The 23,066-nt window shown below is 38.7% G+C and overlaps 2 protein-coding genes across 8 annotated transcripts in view; both read right to left on the bottom strand.

Annotated features, from left to right (window-relative positions):
• gatad2ab (GATA zinc finger domain containing 2Ab) overlaps positions 1-5,789 on the bottom strand; it is a 31,703-nt gene extending 25,914 nt beyond the window's left edge. For 3 of the 6 annotated variants that reach the window (XM_037769771.1, XM_037769772.1, XM_037769775.1), the window contains exon 1: positions 5,608-5,788. The gene's annotated coding sequence lies outside the window, so the exon portion shown is untranslated. Of the gene's footprint in view, positions 1-5,607 lie in introns of all 6 variants that reach the window. The other 3 variants (XM_037769770.1, XM_037769774.1, XM_037769773.1) reach the window with 2 other exon arrangements.
• Positions 5,790-9,051: 3,262 nt separating this feature from the next.
• Positions 9,052-23,066, bottom strand: LOC119488286 (MAU2 chromatid cohesion factor homolog). Of its 2 annotated transcripts, none has more exons than XM_037769804.1 (18): positions 22,761-23,066; positions 22,382-22,465; positions 20,434-20,529; positions 20,091-20,185; positions 19,010-19,037; positions 18,634-18,789; positions 18,351-18,497; positions 16,821-16,911; positions 16,575-16,678; positions 16,347-16,424; positions 15,963-16,028; positions 15,699-15,791; positions 14,435-14,484; positions 14,245-14,322; positions 14,034-14,145; positions 11,538-11,628; positions 10,484-10,611; positions 9,052-10,352 (listed from the first exon to the last, which is right to left on the bottom strand). In XM_037769804.1, exons 1-18 carry the CDS (start codon positions 22,992-22,994, stop codon positions 10,278-10,280), a joined length of 1,806 nt encoding a protein of 601 aa, XP_037625732.1. In that variant the 5' UTR covers positions 22,995-23,066; the 3' UTR covers positions 9,052-10,277. The 2 variants fall into 2 exon arrangements, with proteins under 2 accessions (XP_037625732.1, XP_037625734.1); XM_037769806.1 differs by having other exon boundaries at positions 15,708-15,791; positions 22,761-23,065.

Below are 23,066 nucleotides of genomic sequence, written 5' to 3'. Positions count from 1 at the left end.
ATGACAACTGAGAAATTACTAAAGGGTGTCTTACACATTCTCTATCTCCCCTTTATTTTTATCAACCCACCTTATTTTAAAAAGCGTTAAACAAAAAGGAAACATTTTCACTGAATTTCTATACCTCCTCATGAAAACAGTGCCTCTACAGGTATGCAGGGCAATCTCTTGACAATAAAATACCACTTCTTACTATTTATTCAAGGGCCAGTTCATTGTAAGCCATATGGCCCACCTGGTCAACAGGTGGCTATTTATCGAAGGAATACCAGAAGTCCAGTCCAGTCTGAACCAGTATTTCATTGGGCATTGGCCACACAAATAGCAGAGTAAGTGAAGTTACAGTCGAGGTGGGAAGTATTAAGTGTGGTGGAGGCTATGAACTAGTCTAAACTCAAAGTGTGTTTATAATGCAACTGAAATTAAGGAGGTTAGCTTCATTTAAGTCAATTCCCAACTCATCAATCCCTTCATGTACCTCTAACTGTGTAAGACAGGTTGGTCACACTATAAATACACATGTTTGAGTCAATATGAAGTCCAACAGGATAAACAAGAAACGGTTCAGTCTGTCAAACATTGGAAGATTGCTCTTCTCCAGCTCCATGAATTGCCCAAGGCCTTTGGGTGGGACCCTGAGGCCAAAACAAGTACTCCTGTCCTCTTGGCATCTGATACAACAGGGAAACCGACAGAACAGGCAGTTCTCAAAGCACAAGAAAGCATTCAGATCTTAAAAATACTATATAGATCTGCTAAGTTGAAACACATAAGACTTTAAGGCACTTCTGAGGAGTTACAAAATTGTAAAAGGGCACGCCGTTTCATACCTGTCTGATCTCCTTTTTATACCATCCTGTGCTCTCTGCTCTCAGAATACAGGACTAACGTCTGTCCCCAGCATCAAAAACAAGTCAGCAGGCTGCAGGATCTCAAAACATCAGCAAGCCTAACTCTGTTGAGGTCTTTAAATCCAAACTTAAAACTAATTTTTCTGCCTTAGCTTTCAGTTAGTTTCTTATTGTTTGATTACATCACACTTTGAACCTGCTATCCCAGGCGGGTTGGTCTCAGTTTCAAGTATTCTACTAAGCTTAGCATGTATAGTTCACATTAGAGTTGCGTCCGATAATGACCAAAATTCAGGATCGAGTATCAGCGAGTACGCAACTCTATGCACCAATCAATAATTTATTAACCCAGAAAAAAATCAACTTGTTTAACCAGAAATCAATTCTTTTTCGCCGCTCCAAAACAGTAGCCTTCACTGTGTTGTCGCCCTAGATGTATCAAGGCTGCCACTGGCAACTACTGTCCACTATCCATACATGGTCAGTAGTAAACAGCTGTTAAATAATAATAACAACAACAACAACAACAACAACAACTATATATACTTTTTATCATGCTGGTATTGGATCGGTACTCGGTATCTACAGATACCGCAAGTTCAGTTATCGGAATCAGTATCGGGAAGGAAAAAATAGTATCAGAATATTTAAAGTTCACATTTGTCCTGCCAGCGAGAATACTGTAAACTTCCTGAAAGCCACTGCATCTCTCTAACCCTCTGTTTGCTTGTTGTCCCACAAGCACAAGCGTCCAAGCTGTATGCCTCTCTCTCTCTCCCTATCTTCTGCCCCATGTCCTCTCTTTTCACTCAGGCTTCTCTGTGCTGGACAATCGGCCGTCCTGGGACCTCTCACTCTCCCCCTCACTGTCGTCGCCTCATTCCAGATGTTTTGGATCTGGATCTTCATCCTCCTGGGGGATTCTGCCTCTCCTCTTGTCTCACTCTCCCTCTATGTGTCCTTTCTCCCATTTGTGTGAATAGTGTGCTTGTGCTTTGCATGTCTGTCCTTCCTGGAAGACCTGACTACATGATCTGAACCAAAGCATTCAATCACTTTCAAACCTTTAGGAAAAGTCAGTAATTCAAAATGGCATAAAGAACTTTGCTCAGTGTAGCAAGCAGTATGTATCACAACTGTCTGGAAATGAAAGCAAAGTTATTTGATTCACAAGACATGATTATGACTGTCTGAATCCTACAGTCAGTATTTCCCTGAAAATATCACCACGGGTTACAATCCCAATCTTAAAAACTATAGTACAACAAAGGTCCCTCGCCTCTCATCCACATCGACACCGTCTAGCTAGTCGATTTCATGGTTTCCCCAGCATTTCCTGTTAACATTTTCACAATGGCTGGGCTCACGCTCGACCAGACCCTAACAACTGCTGCGTTAAAACCGTGTCCTACAGTGAGCTACACAGATGCTATTATGATAACACCACAGCCAGACTTGGATGGATGGAAACAATAAGAGCGATACCATACTAACCTGAAGAGAGTTATCACCAGTATTAGGTCTGAATATTGTGGTTAATCATTAGAATAGGTCAGAAACAAAGAAGAATGTGGGGGGAATGTTACATCTCCTGGTAAAAAGCATGATTCACTGTTGTAGCGGGAGGTTGTAGCTGGCTAAGTTTTAAAGCTAGAGTGATGATACGAACATCATATAAAACTATAAAACCTAAAGAATCCATTAGTACCAACGTGTCATACTAGCTGTTGCAAAGGAGGCTAAATAACACTCTAAATTTTGGCTAAATTTTGGCAAGGTATGGCCATTTTCAAAGTAGTCCCTTGACCTCTGACCTCAAGATATGTGAATGAAAATGGGTTCTATGAGTAGCCACAAGTCTCCCCTTTACAGAGATGCCCACTTTATGATAATCACATGCAGTTTGGGGCAAGCCATAGTCAAGTCAGCACACTGACACACTGATGTTGCCTGTTGGGCTTGAGTTTGCCATGTTATGATTTGAGCATATTTTTTTAAGCTAAATGGAGTACCTGTGAGGGTTTCTGAACAATATTTGTCATTGTTTTGTGTTGTTAATTGATTTCCAATAATATAAAAATACATTTGCATAATGCAAGCATATTTGCCCACTCCCATGTTGATAAGAGTATTAAACACTTGACAAATCTGCATTTAAAGTAAATTTTAAAACAGATAAAAAATATGTGATTAATTGTGATTAATTACGGACAATCATGCGACTAACCGCAATTAAATATTTTAATCAACTGACAGCCCTAACTCTTTGCATTTACGCCCATTGCACAATATGAGGATTGAACTGCACATGTTGTAACTGAAAAGACACTTGTAGCAAGATTAAATTCCAGAAGGAATGATCTGCGAATAATACCATAATATACTGTATAATATAACCATAATAAACTTAACAACGGCAACAATGGGCAAGGTACCTTTCAGCCTGTGACACAAGCAAAAAAAAAAACCTAGTGGGAGGTGGAACATACAGATGTATTATCAAAACGTTTCAGTCCTGATGCAGCAGAATAAGAGTGGATCTCGAGTCATGCCTGTCTGGTCACATCACTCTCAGGAGGGTTTTTCATAAGAGGCACCCCTCCTCAGGCTAATCCAAGGCCCAACATAAAATGCAAAGCGACATGTGTCCCCCATCACTAGCCAAGGGTGCCAACTGTCTGCTTGCTCTTAAAAGGAGGGCACTTGTTCGGCAGAGGTAGGGATATACACACGGCTGCTCATTTTAAGCACACCTCAAAAGACAGGTGAAAATAAATCTGACTTGATGTGACCACTCAAAAACAACATCACCCATAGCTATCTTGCTGTAGATGCCTGAAAAAAACATCACACGCAGAGCCACAACAGAGAATTTAATAATTCAGATATAATCTCACAATTAGCATCAAATAGATAGATAGATAGATCAAATGATTCAGATATAATCTCACAATTAGCATCAAATAGATAGATAGATAGATAGATAGATAAAATGATTCAGATATAATCTCACAATTAGCATCAAATAGATATATAGATATATAGATAGATAGATATAGATCAAATGATTCAGAGATAATCTCACAATTAGCATCAAATAGATATATAGATATATAGATAGATAGATATAGATCAAATGTTTCAGATATAATCTCACAATTAGCATCAAATAGATATATAGATATATAGATAGATAGATAGATAGATATAGATCAAATGATTCAGATATAATCTCACAATTAGCATCAAATAGATATATAGATATATAGATAGATAGATATAGATCAAATGTTTCAGATATAATCTCACAATTAGCATCAAATAGATATATAGATATATAGATAGATAGATAGATATAGATCAAATGTTTCAGATATAATCTCACAATTAGCATCAAATAGATATATAGATATATAGATAGATAGATAGATAGATATAGATCAAATGATTCAGATATAATCTCACAATTAGCATCAAATAGATATATAGATATATAGATAGATAGATAGATATAGATCAAATGATTCAGATATAATCTCACAATTAGCATCAAATAGATAGATAGATAGATACATCAAATGATTCATATCACAGTAATGCTTTCATTAATGCTTGACTTCAAAGGGGAAATGGTAGTTATAAAGCATGCCCTTAGATTTGAGCCACCTCATTATATACATAAAGTGGTGAATTTGATATCAGAAATATTAGTATTCTGGTGCAAACACAAAGTAGGCGTTTTGGTTGTGTATATAATCTGTTGTGTGGGTGATAGCTGCTACTACCACGTCGTGGACAGACAGACAGACAGACACCCTGACGGAGGCACCACCGTCCACCATTACACGCCTCCATAAAAAGGCTTTTCACGGTTGAGCTAATCTGACAAACTTCTGAGATCAATGGCTCCATGAAAGCCCATAATAATCAAACCCATCCACAGCAGCCGGTTTAGCACTAAACCAGTGATAATACTGCTTTATTATTATATATATAAACTTTAGTGAAACCCAACTTTGCTTCAAAATAATGCTTTTTCTCAACTAACCCCGTCAACAACAACAACAAGCTATCTCATGCTAACGTTAACTTGGCTTGCCAACAACAACCTGTCCATCTGTCCGGCTACAGAAACCCCAGTGGCTACCTAACCCCGAGCTAACAGCCTATTTATGTGGTTATATTATATTGATTATAGGGAAAGTCACTCAACACATATACTCCTTTAAAATGTAAATCTAGATATTCACACATATAGCTTGGATGTCTCCAAATACCGACACACGACAGACAATGAAATGGACCCCATCTCAGTGTGTTAAAAGGCTAAAGCTAAGCTAAGTTAGCATGCTAACTAGCTAACTCCCTGGACACTCAACCTGCCCAGACAGACTCTCACTTAATCACAAATAAATCATAATTAAACACAGAAAATTACACTTTTAACTCTTTTGTTTAGTAGCATTCATTGAAAGGTTTATATATATTATAACTTACATTATATTTTACTGTATTTGTGCTTTTAAATACAAGTTTTGCCGGTGTGAAGTTAGTTTAAATGTGTGTGTGTGTGTAGCTGAGCGACCACACTAACTGTTACCTTTAGCTAACATCAAGCTAATGCTAAGCTAGTTAGCTTTAAGTTAGCCGCCGATGCTAACGCCGATAAGAGAAACTTCCTCTTCGTCGTTCGTCATAATTTAATTGATTTAATTAAAAAAAAAATAGTTGATGTGTGATAATAAAATGAACTTACGAAGTCTAGGAGGAGCTTGACCGAGTGTTCCCCCCCCTGTGATTATTCAGATGTTGGTTGTTTGGCTGTCTTCAGAGGTATAAATCCCGGGGATCCCCTCTCTGCTCTCTCGTCTCTCTCTCTCTGCTGTCCGCTGCCACTCCGGTTCATCATGTAATGAGCCACCGCGGCCAGGCGGCGTCATGCTGCGTTCATACACACCTCGGAAATGTTAAGTTCCCCAACACAGGATGTAAAGAGAAATGATGCGTTTGTGTGACTATAGGGACAGGATTGAATGGCAAACCTAAAACTCCAAATTAAATTTAATAAGAGCATATAAATAAATAAACACCACTATTTAATTGCATAATAACCTCTTATTGTACTCATTTAATTGCATTATGCTTGTGTGACACAACAGGAGTTTTGTTCACTGAATCATTCTTAAACCTGCAGTTGGCAGAATATTTTTGGCATCATCGGGCAGAAAATACCATAATAATCAATCAATCAATTAATCAATACTTGTATTGCCATGTCAACCCACAGTTGATTGGAATTTGTTTCAGTGCAGTGCTCATTAAAAACAGACAAAAGACAAAAGCACACACATATAAAAGACATAGAAGACAACCACCTACATTTATACAATCATTCAGACCAATAAAATCCTAAAATGCTAAAATACTGTGAAGAGCCTTGTGCTATTGCAACTTCCCCTAAAGTGTCTAGTGCAAAACATTCCTAAGTGTGTTGACTGGAGCTCAATTTCCTCCTGCAAAGAGCCTATGCATTAGAGTTGAGGTGCCATATAGCATCAGGGTACGTGCTGTTCCTGAGGCGGGATGTCCTACACCTCAGACTCTGAAATCTACTTCCAGAAGGAACCTTTCAGCATATTGTAATTCAAGTGTTCTGAGGGAAAACTAGACTTCTGCACCTCCTCGTGGCTCTGTTTGCAGGCTTTATTAAATCTAGCCCGTGACGGGAGACTTTGGCCAATCACAGGTCATTTCAGAGAGAGAGAATGTTCCTATTGAGTGTTCCTATTGGCTGTGCTCCAGCTGGTGGGCGGTGCTTGGTATTTCCTCAACTGATCTCAACATTCTCATTTTACAGCTAAACAGCACACTACAAGAGGTTTCTGAAAACATTTTTATGCAAGAAATAGGCATTAAACGAACAGAATATTGATTCATTTTTGATCAGCGCTGCCTAGTTTGACCGTTTGATCGGAGTTTGAGAGTGATTGACAGCTGCTCAGAGACGGCGGGCTCCAGCTCAGCTCTGATTGGTTGTTTTCTTCCGATCTGTGAAATTTTGCAGATCCCATTAGGAGTTTTTAATCATATTTGCTCCATTTATACACACTGCTGCTTTAATTGAGTCAATTAAACAAGATTGTATGGTGCATTTGTTTATGCTGGATATTTAACAGTTAAATAATCCTGCATTACATGGGATGGTAGTTGAGACAGAACAGCACGACTGGTTGCAAAGTAGACATTTCATGGATCTGGCTCACTTCCAACCCCTCAGGATCTTCCTCTGGGACCACAGAGGACCCTGTAGCAGCTCCAGGATCAACAGAGACAAGAGTCCCCATGCCACCTTCCTGAGAGCCACTATGTTTCTGAGGTACACTGTTGTCCTCAGGGTGTACCTGGTCAGCCTGCTCCTGAAGTACACACAGAGACACAAGAGACCCTTTCCCATACACATGTGCTGGCTTGGCTTGACATGCGGCTGGACTACATAACTAGCCAGGCCACCTCTGTGGACACAACTTGTGATCTGGTGCTGGTGTGGGAATTCCTGAAGTTATCCTCACTGACTGAGAGCCCCCCCTATGTTTCCTGGCTAACTGCAGACCTTGATAATGATCACCTCTTTGAATCACAGTTTACCACCTGCCTTGTAGAGGTCCAAGCCAAGGAAATAATGGTGCAGAAGATCAGGGAGTCCTTAGCTACAATATGGAGGAAGTGCTCTCAGGTGTATTCCTATTCAAGCTGCTCTATGGGGTCTGCTAAAGGAGGCATGAGAGCAGCAGCCTTCTTCTCATTTCTCACCTCTTTAAACCAATTCACTGAACAGGTGCAGGGATGGAGGTGTGCACAAAAGTCCTTGGGATAGCTCAACACTGGTTCATTCAAGTGTCTGTGCAGTGTTAACCCCACAGGATACATAAAAGGCCGAGTGTAGACTTCCACACAAGCCGCAAATAGCTTGTTAAATCCACTTGGTAGTGTGGAGGGGCAACATGGGGTCTGTGGCACTCTGTCAGGGGGGTCCGCGAAATAATTTGCTAATTGTGCTCTATCATTATAAAGTGCATGTCTACAGATGGAGACCATTTGCGCCAATAAAACAAGCATATTGTGTCCATTACTCCCACCCACGCTGAAACTCTAATATGATTGTAACACACAGCAATATCTGGATTTATTAGGACTATGCCAGTCTTGCAACTGTTCATTTTCTGAAAGCTTTTAAGATCAATTACTTGAAATATAGGCTATACATGCTGTCAAGTTGAGTCCATAAGTGGTATTAACATTCAATAACTGCAAATTTCCCCACTTTTCGGACTCATAAAAGATTATCTTAACATGATTAAAAGTGAAAGTGAAAGTGAAATGTGTTTCACTATGAAACAGGTCGGAAGTATTTAAGTTGAAAAGTTTTAGAATACAAATAGTTCCAATAGTATTTAAGAGTACAAATGGTAGTAAGCATATACTTAATCGGTGTTACGGTTATAAGGGGGTCCTTGGCAGATTTTCTCCCCTGTAAGGGGTCCCTGGCCCAAAAAGGTTTGAGAACCCCTGCTTTATATAATGCAATCAATCAGTTCATTGAATAGTTCTTTCATACAGAGATATCTGAGTGAATCAAGCTTTGGAAACGCAGTAAAAACAATTAGATAACTGCACTTAATCACATTGCTAGGCTCTTTGTGAGAAGCATGAAGTGATCAATTTGATTAACCACTGAAAACCATACACTACATAATAGCTTTGGTGGTACATTCTAGCCAGATAGATGTTTACATATATTTTCCTCTAGAAATGCTAGGTTCTGTTTGTAGTAAAAGTTCATTAAGTGAAATATATTACAGTATTTAGAACATGTTGTCTAGAAGAAAACACTAACAGGACAATTACATGCATGTAAACACATTTGAGAACTCTAGCACCACCTACAGGCTACTTAAAGAACATGCTCATCACTAACTCTTACTATAACTACTGCAGTAGTTGACAACTAACTACTGTGCATCATACAGCTCCAGTATTCACATTCCATTTCTATTGTTTAACCTGTTGAAGTCATCAGTGGTATTTAGTGTCCCAGTTTGGCTCCACTAAACATGATTATTAAGCAATCAGCACCCACGCACTGAAAGGCTTAAAAAACAAAACAGCATAATGTCGACAAACTGATAGTTAAATCTGCAAATTACAAATTTTCAATCATATTTTTATTGGAAAATTATTGAAAACAATGTAAGCATTAAAAACATAGGCATTGGATAGAATATGGCTAGTACTCAAGCTTAAACTGTGTTCCTTACAGAGTGCCTTAAATACCAAGCATTGAGATTTCTACATAGGATAGCTAAAAATACATATCACACTTTACTAAATTGACTTTATAAAATGTCACTGTACAATAAAGGTTCAACGAGTGGCAAATCTATACAAACATACTGTAAAGAAACCATTTTAGTAGAACTATCGAGACAAATTAAAATATAACAAAATAAAATAAATTCGCTTTTTGAATATCTGAAGGTTACCGTAAGCTCCAAGAGTCTAGACCTGATTTGTAGAAATTAATACATCAACATTGGAATTAATATATTATGGAAAAATACATTAGTTAAATGTTGCTTTAAAAGGGTGTGTGGCAACCCCGACAGCCAACAGATGATATAAAACTGAGAAGTATTTAAACATTGCTCCTCAACAGACCAAACAGAGGAATATCCTGGTCCACAGACGAGCTGTCAACTGACAATTTGTGTTTTCAACGGATTATTGTGTCAAAATATATTACAAGATGTTGCTATTCTTTCTAATATGTGCAAAAAATGATCAACCAATTTATTGTTCGCAACCCAAACTAGTGTACAGGGAGTCCAAATCAGTAACTTCCATGCATGAAAAAAACAGGTTCCATACAAAAAAGGCGAGATGTAAAATATTTACCAACAGATACAAAAATATCAACATGAATAAATTAATTTCTTCTACATTTCTTTACTGCCCCTCCCCCCCCCCTACTTATCCCCTCCTTTTTTCTCTCCAACAAATGGAAAAGCAACCTGGCAAACGTAGAGAAGGGTTCTCTATATCTGAGGCAAAGAAGCCCTTTTATACGTCGCTATGTGTCCTTCACTACTCTAATCAAGAGTCCGACCCTCTGCCCTGCATCCGTCCACGCCATCAGAAAGTGTGAAATACATGTACAACAGTAGTTGTAATTGCTTTACAACAATTAAAGAAGTGATAGCAGACAATCAGGAAGCAATCTTGAGAAGCGAATAAAGTGAAGGCCCGAACTCTGTGACCTGTTAAAAAAAATCCTCTCAGCTACAGTGGTCTGATAGCAGGTTTGTTAGGCATCAATCTGTTGCTTGTGATAATGTACCAGCTACCGCCATATGCCAGACAGAAGGTTCCTCATAGCAGGCTCGCAAGGCTGGTGGTCGGGCCGTTCTGGGCTTGGATCTGGACAGGAGGGGGGCCATCGGTCCACTGAAAATCACAACAGAAAAATACTGTAATCTCATCACTGCTAAAATAAAGACACGGAAAATTGAGATGCAGAAGAGTGAGAAGTGATAATGAAGAGTAATGACAGGGAAACTGTAATCTGTGTCACATACACTGATGAGGTTATGCTCAGGGAGGCTGCAGGCAGCGATGTGGTCCTGCAGCAGCTGCTGGGAGAAGTTCTGGTGCATCTGGGCTGCTTCATGGGCATCCATGGTGTTCCCCAGGGCCTTGTTCAAGTCTGCAAGCACAACACATGGTCAATATTAGAGATGCATTCATCCAACTTTTAGCAATACCTGGACTTTGGGTATCTGAAGATACAGAGGACCGATCCGAAACCAGAGTTGAATTAATAACCTGTAGAGCTGCAACGATTACTCAATTAGTTGTCAACTATTAAAGTAATCGTCAACTATTTTGATAATGAATTAATCGTTTGAGAAAACTCTGCGACTCCAGCTTCTTAAATGTGAATATTTTCTGGTTTCTTTACTCCCCTGACAGTAAACTGAATATTTTTGAGTTGTGGACAAAACAAGACATTTGAGGACGTCATCTTGGGCTTTGGGAAACACTGATCAACATTTTTCGTCATTTTCTGACATTATATAGACCAAACAACTAATCGATTAACGGAGAAAATAATTGACAGATTAATCGACAATGAAAATAATCGCTTGTTGAAGCCCTAACAAGCTGTACGCCTCACCGGGTGGAAGTGACTGGAATAATTATTTTATGTGTCAGGCAACATCAGGCTTGACTTAAACATTGCTCTCTTTAACTTTGTAAAACTAAATGTAACAAATAAAAGCATAGATATTAATTCATTGAATTGTTATGTGTTAAAATAAGAAGTCCTGCTCCTGCAGCTTGGGAAAAAAAATCTTCAAAATTAACAGGAATTCAAGTGTAAACCGTTTTAATGCAGCAACAAATTAGTCAAAACTTAAACAGGAATTAAAATTCCAATATATAATGTATATAGTATATACTTATAGAATTGAATTGAATAGATCGGCCCCATTGTCACTGATGCCTGATGCAGCTAGTGTAGTCAAGCATTCTCACAGTAAATAGGGCATGCAAAGCCTGTTTAACAAGCACATAATCTAAGACCGCAAATGATGTGTGAGATAAAGGAAAAGGTCATGTATGTCATACCTTTCAACAGCGCTGAAGACCAGAGCTGAACAGACATGTCGGGGATCTTGCTGGCCAGCTGCATAGCAGGTACAACCATGTTGTTGCTTTCCTAAAAGACAAAAGGGAAACTTTTTAGAAAACAAAACCACGACAAGGCGATCCTCATTTATAAATAGGCCCTTTTCACTGCAGCCATTTTGACATGTCATTGCAGGGTAAACACAGGTGTAATTAATAACATTAACTATGACCCTGTTCCACTTAGAGGGGGGGCAGAGCCCTGGTAATTTGGCTGTGACACACTAAAGAGAACAGGATTCATTTGATCAATTACACCTGCGTTTACCCTGCTAGGACTATAGTAGGCCTATACTGTAAGCATTAAAAGGCTTTCAATATGCAGTGGAAACCGCTAATAGTGATCACATCCGTCCAGGTCAAATTGATCACTATAAAGTGGATGATTATTTTCAAATTCTCATGCAGATTACCATCTAATTGACATTTTGTATATTTATTACATGAATACAAAGTAATGAAGTGGACGGCTTCACTATTTACTGCCTCGCTGACAATTCTTCTGCCTTTTCCCTCACCGAGGGTGAGACACTGCCGGCGTTTTTGGCCGGCTCTGTGTTATTGCAACGCAGACGGTGCATGCAGATGAACCACGGAGGGAGGCGTCCCGTCTACATAGCCTACTGCTACCGTCGCTACGGTGGCGCAGAGAGAAGATTACTCTATTTTTCCCCATCTTGATTTCAATGTGCATACAGCACCAGCCGCTCCGCGAGGCAAAGTATCAAGGGAGTCAAGTAAAAAAACAATACAAAAAGTGAATTAACGTTAGTCTAATACAGTTTTAAAATGTTTTTTTCCATATATTGTCAGGTATGAAAACAACCAAAATGAATAAATTAAGCAAATTATTTAAACAGCATCTGTATAGGAATGATTATGTCCCAAGCTTTTTGATCCATATAAGCGGTTGATCACTGTAAGCGGTTTTCACTGTATGTGCATGCTATTGCATCCTACAGAGCTGGGGTTATTTTTGGATCATTCATGTGCATAAAACATTAACACAATTAATAATTTGTGCACAGAAAATATAAATAAATAAATAATCTCTCACAAATTATTAAAATGTTTGCTTCAAATTAGCTTCTGTAGGAAAAGGAATTTGTTTTGTTGAATATGTTTTAGTATAGAAGTGTTATAGAAGTGTTATTCCATTGTTATAAATTACTAAAATATTCCTATAGTATCTCAGTGTTTCTCTGTCAGTTGATATTGGATCTATATCTCGTGGCTTCATATAACTTATTTTTGTTTTGTCATCTTACGTGAGCACAAGAATGGAAGGGCCCATTTAGCTGCAGTGCACCTCCTACTTTGAAACAACATTAATGATGGAGTCTCAAGGTGGATGTGCTCTGACCCAATCAAATGGCACCGATGCTTTGCTGACTAACACAAACATGCTTCAGTGGCTCAACTGTGACGCATGAACACTGACGAGTCAGCTAACCTGAGCCGGCTTCATTCAGTGCCATCACTCTTTATTTATTTTTTAATTTGGTCATGCCACAACAATAAAGTCAGTACAGCTCATCTGGCCTCAACCTAAAAAACGAGCTGATTTATGTGCATATCTATACATTCACCAATAGAGCCATTAAAAGTTAATTATAGGGGCTAACAAGGCGGGATATGAGGCATGGATTTGGAAAGATCCTGTGAAGTTCATTGTGATTTATTACAAAGATTGTTTATATGGTTTGCAAAAAAATAACGTCCCGATTTATAAAACTCTGGACAAACGGTTTTACAAAGGAAGCGCTAGCTGCTCATGGCACATCATGGGGGTGAACAAGAACAGATAAAAACATTACAACATTTTATTCTTATTTTTGATTTGACTAAAAAAAAGATAAGACAAAAATGTTCTGGTCTGGTGACATAATTGTTTCAACAGCTGTTATTCAACCGAGTTCACAGGTTGCGTCCGAAATTCCGTACTAACATGCTATTTAGTACGCTAAAACAGTGTGTGAGATACTTTAGTGTGTCCGAAACCCTAGTATGCAACCAAGAGTACTTGAATTGCATACTATTTCCGATGAAGTATTACAGTATGCAACGCTGGACACTACAGCGGCATAAATATCCCACCATGCAATGCGGTAGTGACGACAACGTTCATAAACAATGGCGGACAACTCTGTAACATCAATAACGCTTCAATTTAAGTGTAAGTATAAAATTCCACTTTGCTAGGAGTAATATAGTTTTTATATATTAATTATAATATTAGTTCAGACTTTATGATTATCACAAATCCTCATTTGGTCTCATGAGGTAGGTACGGGATGTTGAACGATAACACGCATATTGAGTATGTAGTGCATAGTGTGTGATTTCAGACGCAGCCATAGACCAAATATTGTAAGATGAATATCAGCTTTTGTGCGAGGTATTAGGTTAAATTTGTCATGTATATCTTAGTCTTACTCTGTGGTTGCCCAGTACATAGAAGATGTGTCCCAGCAGAACCAGGGAGCAGGCAGTCAGTCTGTTCAGATCCTCAGCATTCGACATCTTCAGGGTTTCCCTCAGGAAGCGTCTGGAACACGACAATATACACGTATATAACATATGTGCAGGCACAGGGTGGATCTGTAGGTGTTTAGGTTTGCATGAAGCAATTTAAGGTCTGACATACTTGGCCTCGTTGTAGCGTCCTTGAAAGAAGGACAGGAGTCCCCTGATGTAGAAGGCTGCAGCGCGGAGGCAATGGGAGCTGAATCCAAAACAAAGACAAAAGTTGTATATTTAACAATCTGAACCAGTTTCAACAAAATGCATTGTTATTATATATAAACACAAACTGTAAAAAACCTTATGCCTCTTACCTTACTGGGAAGTTATGGTCTGGGTTTATTCTTTCTAGGAGGCTGTACAGCTGAAGAAGAAATAAAACAGGAAATAAGTTTTAAAAGTGAACCTATTAGATATTATTAAAAGGGTTGTTTACACTTAGGTTTCCTTTATTTCAAAATAAGAGCATGCTTTTATAACTATACTCCACAGACTGTGCTCTAAGAGTAGAAGACAAGGATCACTTAAATTTGGTTATCAAAGTACTGTGCTGAGTAGGACATTTTACAGTTGGAAAATTAACTCAACAGCGCTCTCTAGTGGACAAACTATGTAAGGGCATTACTGTTTCTAAATTACAACAGACATGCAGTAAATGTGGCTTTTCTTGCAGCAATTTCTTGTTACTTTGTGGTCAACAACCAATATGTCTGTGTTAAGCTATCAGATATGCTGATCAGGCTTTACAAAGACGTAAACCGCAAAGATAATATCATGTGTACTAACCACTTCTTTTAAAAGGGCTTCATTGCGTTACATTGTTGTTGTAAATTCCCTACTATTTTCATAATATACTGGGTTTTATGTTGTTACTTTTAGTCAGGCACCGCTTTTGGTCGGCCAAGGGTCCTAGTGTTATTCAGGTAAGAACTGGGGTTATATCAGAAACCATCAGTGCGCTGCGGCTGCAGAACCCGCATTCATTAAGAAAGTAAATTATTAATAGAATGCAGAACTTATTTACTGTTGGTCGATGTGGTCCCAAAGTCCCAAAGAAATTAAAAATACGTTTCCCCAGTTTTAATCGTGTGTCCCTGTGTTAATTGTTCATTTATGTCTCAGTATCTGAGTACTTAGCAGTCCCAATCAAATGCAAATTATTTGATTTAAATCCCTATTGTAACAATACACAGCTCAAATATTCTGTTTCACTGTGAGATACGACACAGTACAGCACTTTAAGTGGCAGTTTCTGAGCTTGTTTCTGCTGCTGTTATTCAGATTCAATCACTACTAAGTTTGCAATTTGCAACATTCTTTGTATAATTTTTATTCTGTCTTACAGAAACCATTCTCAATTGAGTTATTCATTCAGGATATTCATCACTCATTCATCACTCATGCATACTATGAAGATTCATCTGTATTGCTGTCAATCAGTCAACACTAAATAAACAACGTGTTCTCTGTGTCTGCTCTCTGAAGTCGCTGTTGTGGATAAGATGGTCTCAGCATCATACTTCACAAACTCATCATCTCTAATAATTGTTGTAATTTAAAGACGTGAGCCGTTATTACTTCACTGACCTCCTGGTGTCGGTTCCCTTCCCTTATGTAGACACTGGCCAGGTTGGTTACGATGTACGTCCACAGTTCCTGGTGTGTGGTGAGCTGAAACACAACAATAGGGACATCGTTGAGATAAGAGGAGAGAGCAACTGCAGCAGCAGAGTAGTAGAAAAAGAAGTAATGCGAGTCAAAGAGAGGAAAGGAGAGGAAAGGAGAGAAGAAGACACTGGTGACATTATGTGAGGAGAGGCAGTAACATCACCACGTACTCACCCGCAAAGCTGTGGTGAACTGTGCCTCTGCATTATCCATACAGTTCACTGAGATACAGTACAGACCCTGGGACATGACGAGAGCAACAGGAACATATGTCAATTTGTAACCAAAACAGAGATACAGTAGTACTGAAAAAATGTGGTTTCTTCAGAATAAGAGCTTTTGGAATAGTCTTAAGAAAAACTAAGTAAAATAGAAAGTTAACCACCGACAATGGATTGATTTGTTTTCAGTAGATATTACAGAGAAACACACGTTTTAGTTTAGTGCAACTTATTGTGCTTGAATTTGTGACCATGATCTCGTGTTTTTTGTCTTAAAACTTGCCTTGCAGTAGAAACCCTAAGGCAAACACAAATTTTTAAAGTTGAAAATACTCACTAATAGCGTGTGAAGCTGAGCAGCGTGGTTGGTGAATAACCTGGGGGACTGTTGGCACAGCTGACACACCTGTGAGATCTTGACGGACAGAACAGAACATTCACAAGCTCATTCAAGCATGCAAATCCGGTTTTGTGACATGCTACAAAATAAAGCTGCTGGACTGCATCTGCTGCATCACAGCCACAAATTAAAGACAACGTAAGCATGGATACAGAAACAACATACCTCTTGTAACGCAGTGGCCTTATGGCCCGTGACGAGTCTACACATGATGATGTGCTCCAGTAGAATGACTTGAAAGGTAGAGAGGATCGGGCTGCAGTCCAACACTGAAACATTGAGATAACAATTAAAAAGGGTACACAAACAAGTTGTGCTAAATATGTGTGAAAAGCTCAGTTCCCCATTATATAGTTATGAATAAATATTAAATAATTTTAGGGAAGCACAGGAACACGTTGGGTAACTCACTTTTTAGTTTCTCTAGTTGCATAAGAGCCTTGTCTGTGTACTTCTGAGCTTTCTCCAGATAGCCTGCCTGCATGGAGTGCATGACGGTCACCTGTAAAATGACAAGAAAGACTTCACATTAAGCACTGTGTGAATCAATTCCTAATGATGACGTGCATGTTAACCAAATCGCTGCAACACAGCAGTTGCGTCAAGCTATCCATGAGGATAATACTAACTGTGTCCTTTATAAAGGCTTGATTACTGGTTTTCTTTTAATTACAAAGTTTTAGATGTATCTTAAACAAATAATGAAAACACTTCAGCAAGGCGACCTCTTGTCTTTGTGCTCTCTTCTTCTTCTTCTGTCAAAATGCATTCTGGCTCAGGTGTGGAAAGTAGTGTGACTATTATTTCCAAGGCCAAAAACATCTAATCTTTCCCGGCTGTTACAGTGTGCATCCTTTAAGAGGATAAAAGCACAACAGAAGATCAACAAAGTAAGTATCAAATATATTTGATGAAAACAATTTCACTTTTAAAATTCCAAACGCACAAGGTAACATGCTTAGGAAGTGTTCTTTGAAAACTCCATTCTTGATGTAAGGCGAGTACTTTACTTCATGTGTAAAACCACTTATAGACTACACCAAGTTAAACTAAAAACTAGAGATGCCCCAATTGCAATTGTCTTGGCCGTTTCCAATTTCCGATTTTTTAAAAGGCTGACATGCCGATTCTGATTTTCTTTCTTCTAAGAACTATAATTCCGCATACACAAACATTTTTGTAACTTTTCTTACGTGGGAAATTGTGATTCATATTAAAACATGGACTAGGGCTGAACGATTCTGAAAAATATCCAATTGCGATTATTTTGACTGATATTGCGATATTAGAGGGAACAATAATTTTTACTGGGACTATTCACATTTTTCTTGAAAAACAAAGTGATTATGGTGTGAGATTTTTGCAGGAATATGTACCAAACAAAGATGTTTTCCTGAGTCTGTAGAATATGATGTGTAGGACAGGACAATATTTAGTTTTTTTCAGTTAGTAGTTAGTTTTTTAAATGATATTTTGACGCACATTTCCCCTTTAGCAAATATTGCGCCTCCTGTGATTTGAAAATTGCAGTAAGCCATATTGCGATTTCGATATAATTTTGATTAATTGTGCCACCCAAACACTGACTATTAATTAACTAACATTTTCTCCAAAACTGCAACACGTTTAAAAACCTTCTCTCACTTAAACAAATCTCGAAGTTGTTCCAAATGTTTTTAAGGTTGTTCCTCCACGGCTTATGGCTGATCAGCTGACAACTGGCCGGTTTCGATTGGTGGCCGACTGATCCATGCATCTCTACTAAAAACTAGCCAAAATGTGGCTAATGTGGTCGGTGTGTTAAGTTGGAGAATCCAGTAGTTTGCTACTAATCTAAAAACACACTTACACTGCAGTATAACCACAAAAATCAAAGCAACAACAGCCCTGGTGTTGTCTTGGGAGAACGTTAATGTGGCAAAGAAAGAGAAGTGGCCTTACCAAATAGACGAGGACACACATGTGTTCCTTGGGCAGCCAGTGGAAGAGGTCAGCTGGGTTGCTGGGAAGAATCTCATCATCGTGGAGTGTAGAAATGGTCTGGATGCACTGCTGCAGCTGCTTCAGACACGGCTTCACACTCTTCACCTGGGGAGACATGGACATGACAATATATATATACCATCTCAGCTTCAAGTAGTTTGAGACAACCAGAACAGTAATTTAAACCAGTATAAACAACTCTGTCCCACTTAATCTAATCCTTCCAGGCTGGTTTTCCTACCTGTCCGGCATCCAGGTAGTGTGTGACCTGAAGGACCAGGAAGAAGACCCTCAGGGACTCCTTCTGGATGGGGTTTCCCTGCCAGTTTTCTACAATAGTTCCGCACAGTGTGAGCAGAGGATGCACCTCCCCAAGCTTCCTCTCCATTAGCAGCAACTAGAAAAAAAAAGAAACACATCACCATAATCAAACCTTGACAGAATTTGATGTTTAAAAACAACAACTGTGGTATAGGTATTACTAAGTTATTGATATACACAAACAAATGACGCAAGAAAAGCATGTGTGGTGTTGGAGACAAAGAAATCCTTGTTTCTACTGCTATGGTGTAACAGCATAAATAGCATAACAAAGTAAAGTAGAGCAGATGACTCACCATTCCTTTACTGAGGAGAAACAGTGCCCTAGAAAGCAAAAACACCAAGTAAGCTTTTTCACCATCAAATAATCAGTCAATTTATACAAATATATTTATAAGCCGTGTGTGCCACAGTTTTATTAGTAGCAAGGGTGCACCAGTAACAAGGGATGTTAAAATGTAAGTACTCAGAACTGGTGAAGTACGTCTATCACAAGAGAGGGGTGCATTAGTTTCTAAACATTTACAAGAGCAACATTTTACTTTAAATAAAGATGGACAGCAAAGAATGTATTTTCTATGCAATGAGATTAAGTGATTTGAGAGGTCAAAAATAACATTTGCAAAGTAGCTAAACGGAACTTTGATTTAGGATATATAGTTTGATAAATGTAAATGATGTTTCCTGTATTCGTGGCACTGGCGTATCTGTTGAAGGATTTTGGAAATGGGAAGTCAGCAACAAAATTAGAGCTGCAACTAACGATTATTTTCATTGTTGATTAATCTGTCAATTATGTTCTCGATTTATTGATTAGTTGTTTGGGCTATAAAATGTCAGAAAATGGTGAAAAAAATGCTGATCAGTGTTTCACAAAGTATAAGATGACATCATCAAATGTCATGTTTTGTCTGCGACTCAAAGATATTTAGTTTACTGTCATAGAGGAGTAAAGAAACCAGAAAATATTCACATTTAAGAAGTTGGAATCAGAGAATTTAGCCTTTTTTCCTTTTACTCCTTAATTACTCAAACCGATTAACAAAATAGTTGCCGATGAATTTAATAGTTGACAACTCATCGATTAATCGTTGTAGCTCTAAACAAAACAGAATTTCTGTCAAGAGTTTCATTGTCCACTTTCTATTACTTGGCTTGGGAAAGCCCATAAGATGACAAACCCTCCGTATAAATATGCAAACTGAAGGGGAGTGGATTGGTGAGGGTGTAGTGGCCAGATTGAGACGTACCTGTCCTTGGTCCTTAGATTTTTTTGTGCCCAAAATCAATAGTAATGTTTGTAAAATTTGAGGTGTCAGATGATAACCACTAAAAGCCTTAAATATGCAGTCAACAAGAGTATTGAGTGACATCTACCTGGTATATTCTGACCCAACCACTCGGGCGTACTCGGCTCCAACCCCCAGCAGGTCACATGCTGACACCAAGTCCTTCTCCAGTGTATGAAGTTGCTGAAAGAGGCAATAACAACATTCCTGTCTTTGCTGGGGGACTCTTTTGCTATTTGGACACACAGTCTAGAATCTTGCAAAACTCGAAATAAGACAACAGACAAAGTACAAGTGTTGGGCAAACAAACAGCACACAGATTTCAATAAGGCGGTCATAAATACGTCAAACACTGTTGGACCTGCGTATTCAAATGACTTTGTGAGTGCAAAACAATGTCACCCCCCTCCCTATTCCTGCTGATACATACCGCCAACTGGAACAACAATCTGCAGTGCCAGTATGGGGTTTGTTGTGAAATCTGGATGGCCTTGCGCAGGAGGGGTTTTGCAGAGTCCACCAAATTCTGAAAATTGATTTAAAAAAAAAAAAAGGATCAATAGTCAACAATCAATAATAAATAACATTGCACAGCCTACCCTGCACGTACCACCATGCACAACCCTACCTATTGTACAAGTGCAATTACCTCTGTTTACGTTACATCTATTTATATATTTTATACTTCTAGTGTATTACCTCTGTTTATATTTATTTATTACTTATCTACTTTACCTGTTTTATTTGCTTTATAACTATGTGTGTTTTACCTGTTATATGTTTTATCTGCCTGGTTTAGTCTTGTCAAGTATTTGTTTTTAAAGCACTGATCAGAAGTGACAACTGTGAATCTCGTTGTATTTAATACAATATACAATACGGGTTGTCTTTGAAGGACAAGAACAGTCTAAATAGTATAGTCAAAGTGTGCTCCAAGATTAGTGGAGTTCAGCAGAAGGACTTGGGCACAATTTGGGAGAATCAGGTTTCTGAGAGAGCAAAAAAAATGATCAGCCAACCAGATCACATTCTTCGGCTGAATTCTCTCTGATGCCTTCAGGCCGACGTTATAATGTGCCCTTAAGGAGAACAAATCACTACTCCCAAGTCCTTTATCCCTTCTGCTGTTAAGCTGCTGAACACAGACCATACCCATTTTATATGACTGTTATTTAGAGGAACTTTAAGATATGTTGTTCTTATATATTGTTTCTTATTTATGGCTTTTATTGCCATAATCCTATGTATTTATATGGTTCTTATTGTAACTTGTCCCTCCAACTGCCCCATGCCTTTAATATGTTTCCTTTGACTTAACTAATTATTGGTTGTCTGTTGTATGTATGGGTGTATGGACTGGGAATGCTACAAATGAATTGCCACCTTGGGGATAAATAAAGTTGTCTGAACTGAACTGAATGATAATAAAGCTTTTTATTCTATTCTAATCTTGTCATTGTAACTCTGTGGTAAGAATGTAACTTTTTTCTCATTTTATGGGGATTGGTTAGATATAGTAGTAGCTATAGTTGTAGCCTACATATTTTTATAATATTTTTCATATTTTTTAGTCAAATTTTCTTCTTGTTTCTTGACTTTTTGCAATGTTTAACAATGCAAATTCCTTGTATGAGGAAACCCTTTAGGCAATAAACCTGATTCTATAAACAAGGTTTGGAACAATGCTTCAGATGTCCATGACAGAAAATGACACATTACTTCTGGCTGGGTTCTCAGTGACCCTCACATGGTTAAATATATAGATTGGTGTTGACAGCACTGTTACAAGCTAATGTTACCTTTAACATTACCTTGCAAAAAAAATAATGACTTTAAAGGTCCACTATCATGCTCATTTTCAGGTTCATACTTGTATTTTGTGTTTCTACTGGAACATGTTTACAAGCTTTAATGTTAAAAAAAAAACTTTATTTTCCTGATACTGTCAGTCTGAATATGCCTGTATTTACTCTCTGTCTGAAACACTCCGTTTTAGCGCATTTTGACAGAATTGCAACAGAATTGCGTTACTAGACAACAGCTTGGGTCCATGTGTACTTCCTGTCAGCTGATGACATTCACATCCACTGCAACCAGGAATAAACCGGGACACATTTAGAATGTTTACGTTTAAATCTGTGTAAAGGGTTTAAATATTGTATATTTGTGACATCACAAATGGGCAGAAATCCTGACGGCTTGTTTCAAATGCAGAGTTTCTGAATACGGGCTGTGTGTATTTCCCTGTGGATTGAGTGTTTCAATACTTTCACAGTATTTATATAGAACTTAAGCCTGCTTTATAATGAAAAAAAAGCATGAAAATCTCACTTTTTTTATAATATGGGACCTTTAATGTGATTAAAACATGATGTTACCTGTTGGCAGAAGAGTTCTGACAAGATGCTGGCAGCTTCAAATTTGACATCTTCAAACTGAGGGACTTGTTGAGAGATAAACCACTGCAGAACAAGAAGATAGGAGGTTAGTGTTTGTGTTTACTGTCTTTATGAAGATATTAAATACCATAAAGAGGCTTATTTCAGCTAACAGCACAGAAAACAGCAAAAGGGGTGGACAAATATTTAACAAAACACTAAATGAATCTTTAAAGTCAACTTCTACACACATTAAACCTCCCTAAATGAACACATAATTAAAGATATTCGCTGTTTTCTGCTGTTTTTCTGCTGCCTTGCGGCCTACACCCTCCGCCTCATCCCCGCTCTTTCCTGCATCACACGTCCCGTCACTCACCGCCTTCTCCAGGTGGCTGCGGGCCAGCTCGCTGTTCTTGGTGTGGTGGTACAGAACCGAGCCCAGTTGAAGATGCGTCCGGGCCTCGATCCTCTGGGGCGGTTTGAACTGAAACACCGCCTGTAAGCAGTGCACGCAGAGGCGGATCTTGGGCGGACTGGAGGTTCTGAAATGCTCCGCGAAGCCGAGCAGGGCGAGGTACCAGCGCTCCGGGGCCTCCACGTTAGACGCCATCTTAACCCCGACAACAACAAGGCGCTCAGCGCGGCGGACCAGACGCGCGGGTTGCCAGGTCCGCTCATGTAG

This window comes from Sebastes umbrosus, chromosome 5 (genome assembly GCF_015220745.1).
Source record: "Sebastes umbrosus isolate fSebUmb1 chromosome 5, fSebUmb1.pri, whole genome shotgun sequence".
NCBI lineage: Eukaryota > Metazoa > Chordata > Actinopteri > Perciformes > Sebastidae > Sebastes > Sebastes umbrosus.
This window is presented reverse-complemented; position numbering and strand designations above follow the sequence as displayed.

What these genes read in the sequence shown, in the direction of transcription:
- LOC119488286 (XM_037769804.1), bottom strand. Translation starts at nt 22,994, where the DNA reads ATGGCGTCTAACGTGGAGGCCCCGGAGCGCTGGTACCTCGCCCTGCTC. An exon ending in TTCTCCTCAGTAAAGGAATG is followed by an intron (nt 18,790 to 19,009) that starts GTGAGTCATCTG and finishes TTTTTTTTCTAG; the next exon opens with TTGCTGCTAATGGAGAGGAA. An exon ending in CTCAGCTTCACACGCTATTA is followed by an intron (nt 16,029 to 16,346) that starts GTGAGTATTTTC and finishes GTCATGTCCCAG; the next exon opens with GGTCTGTACTGTATCTCAGT.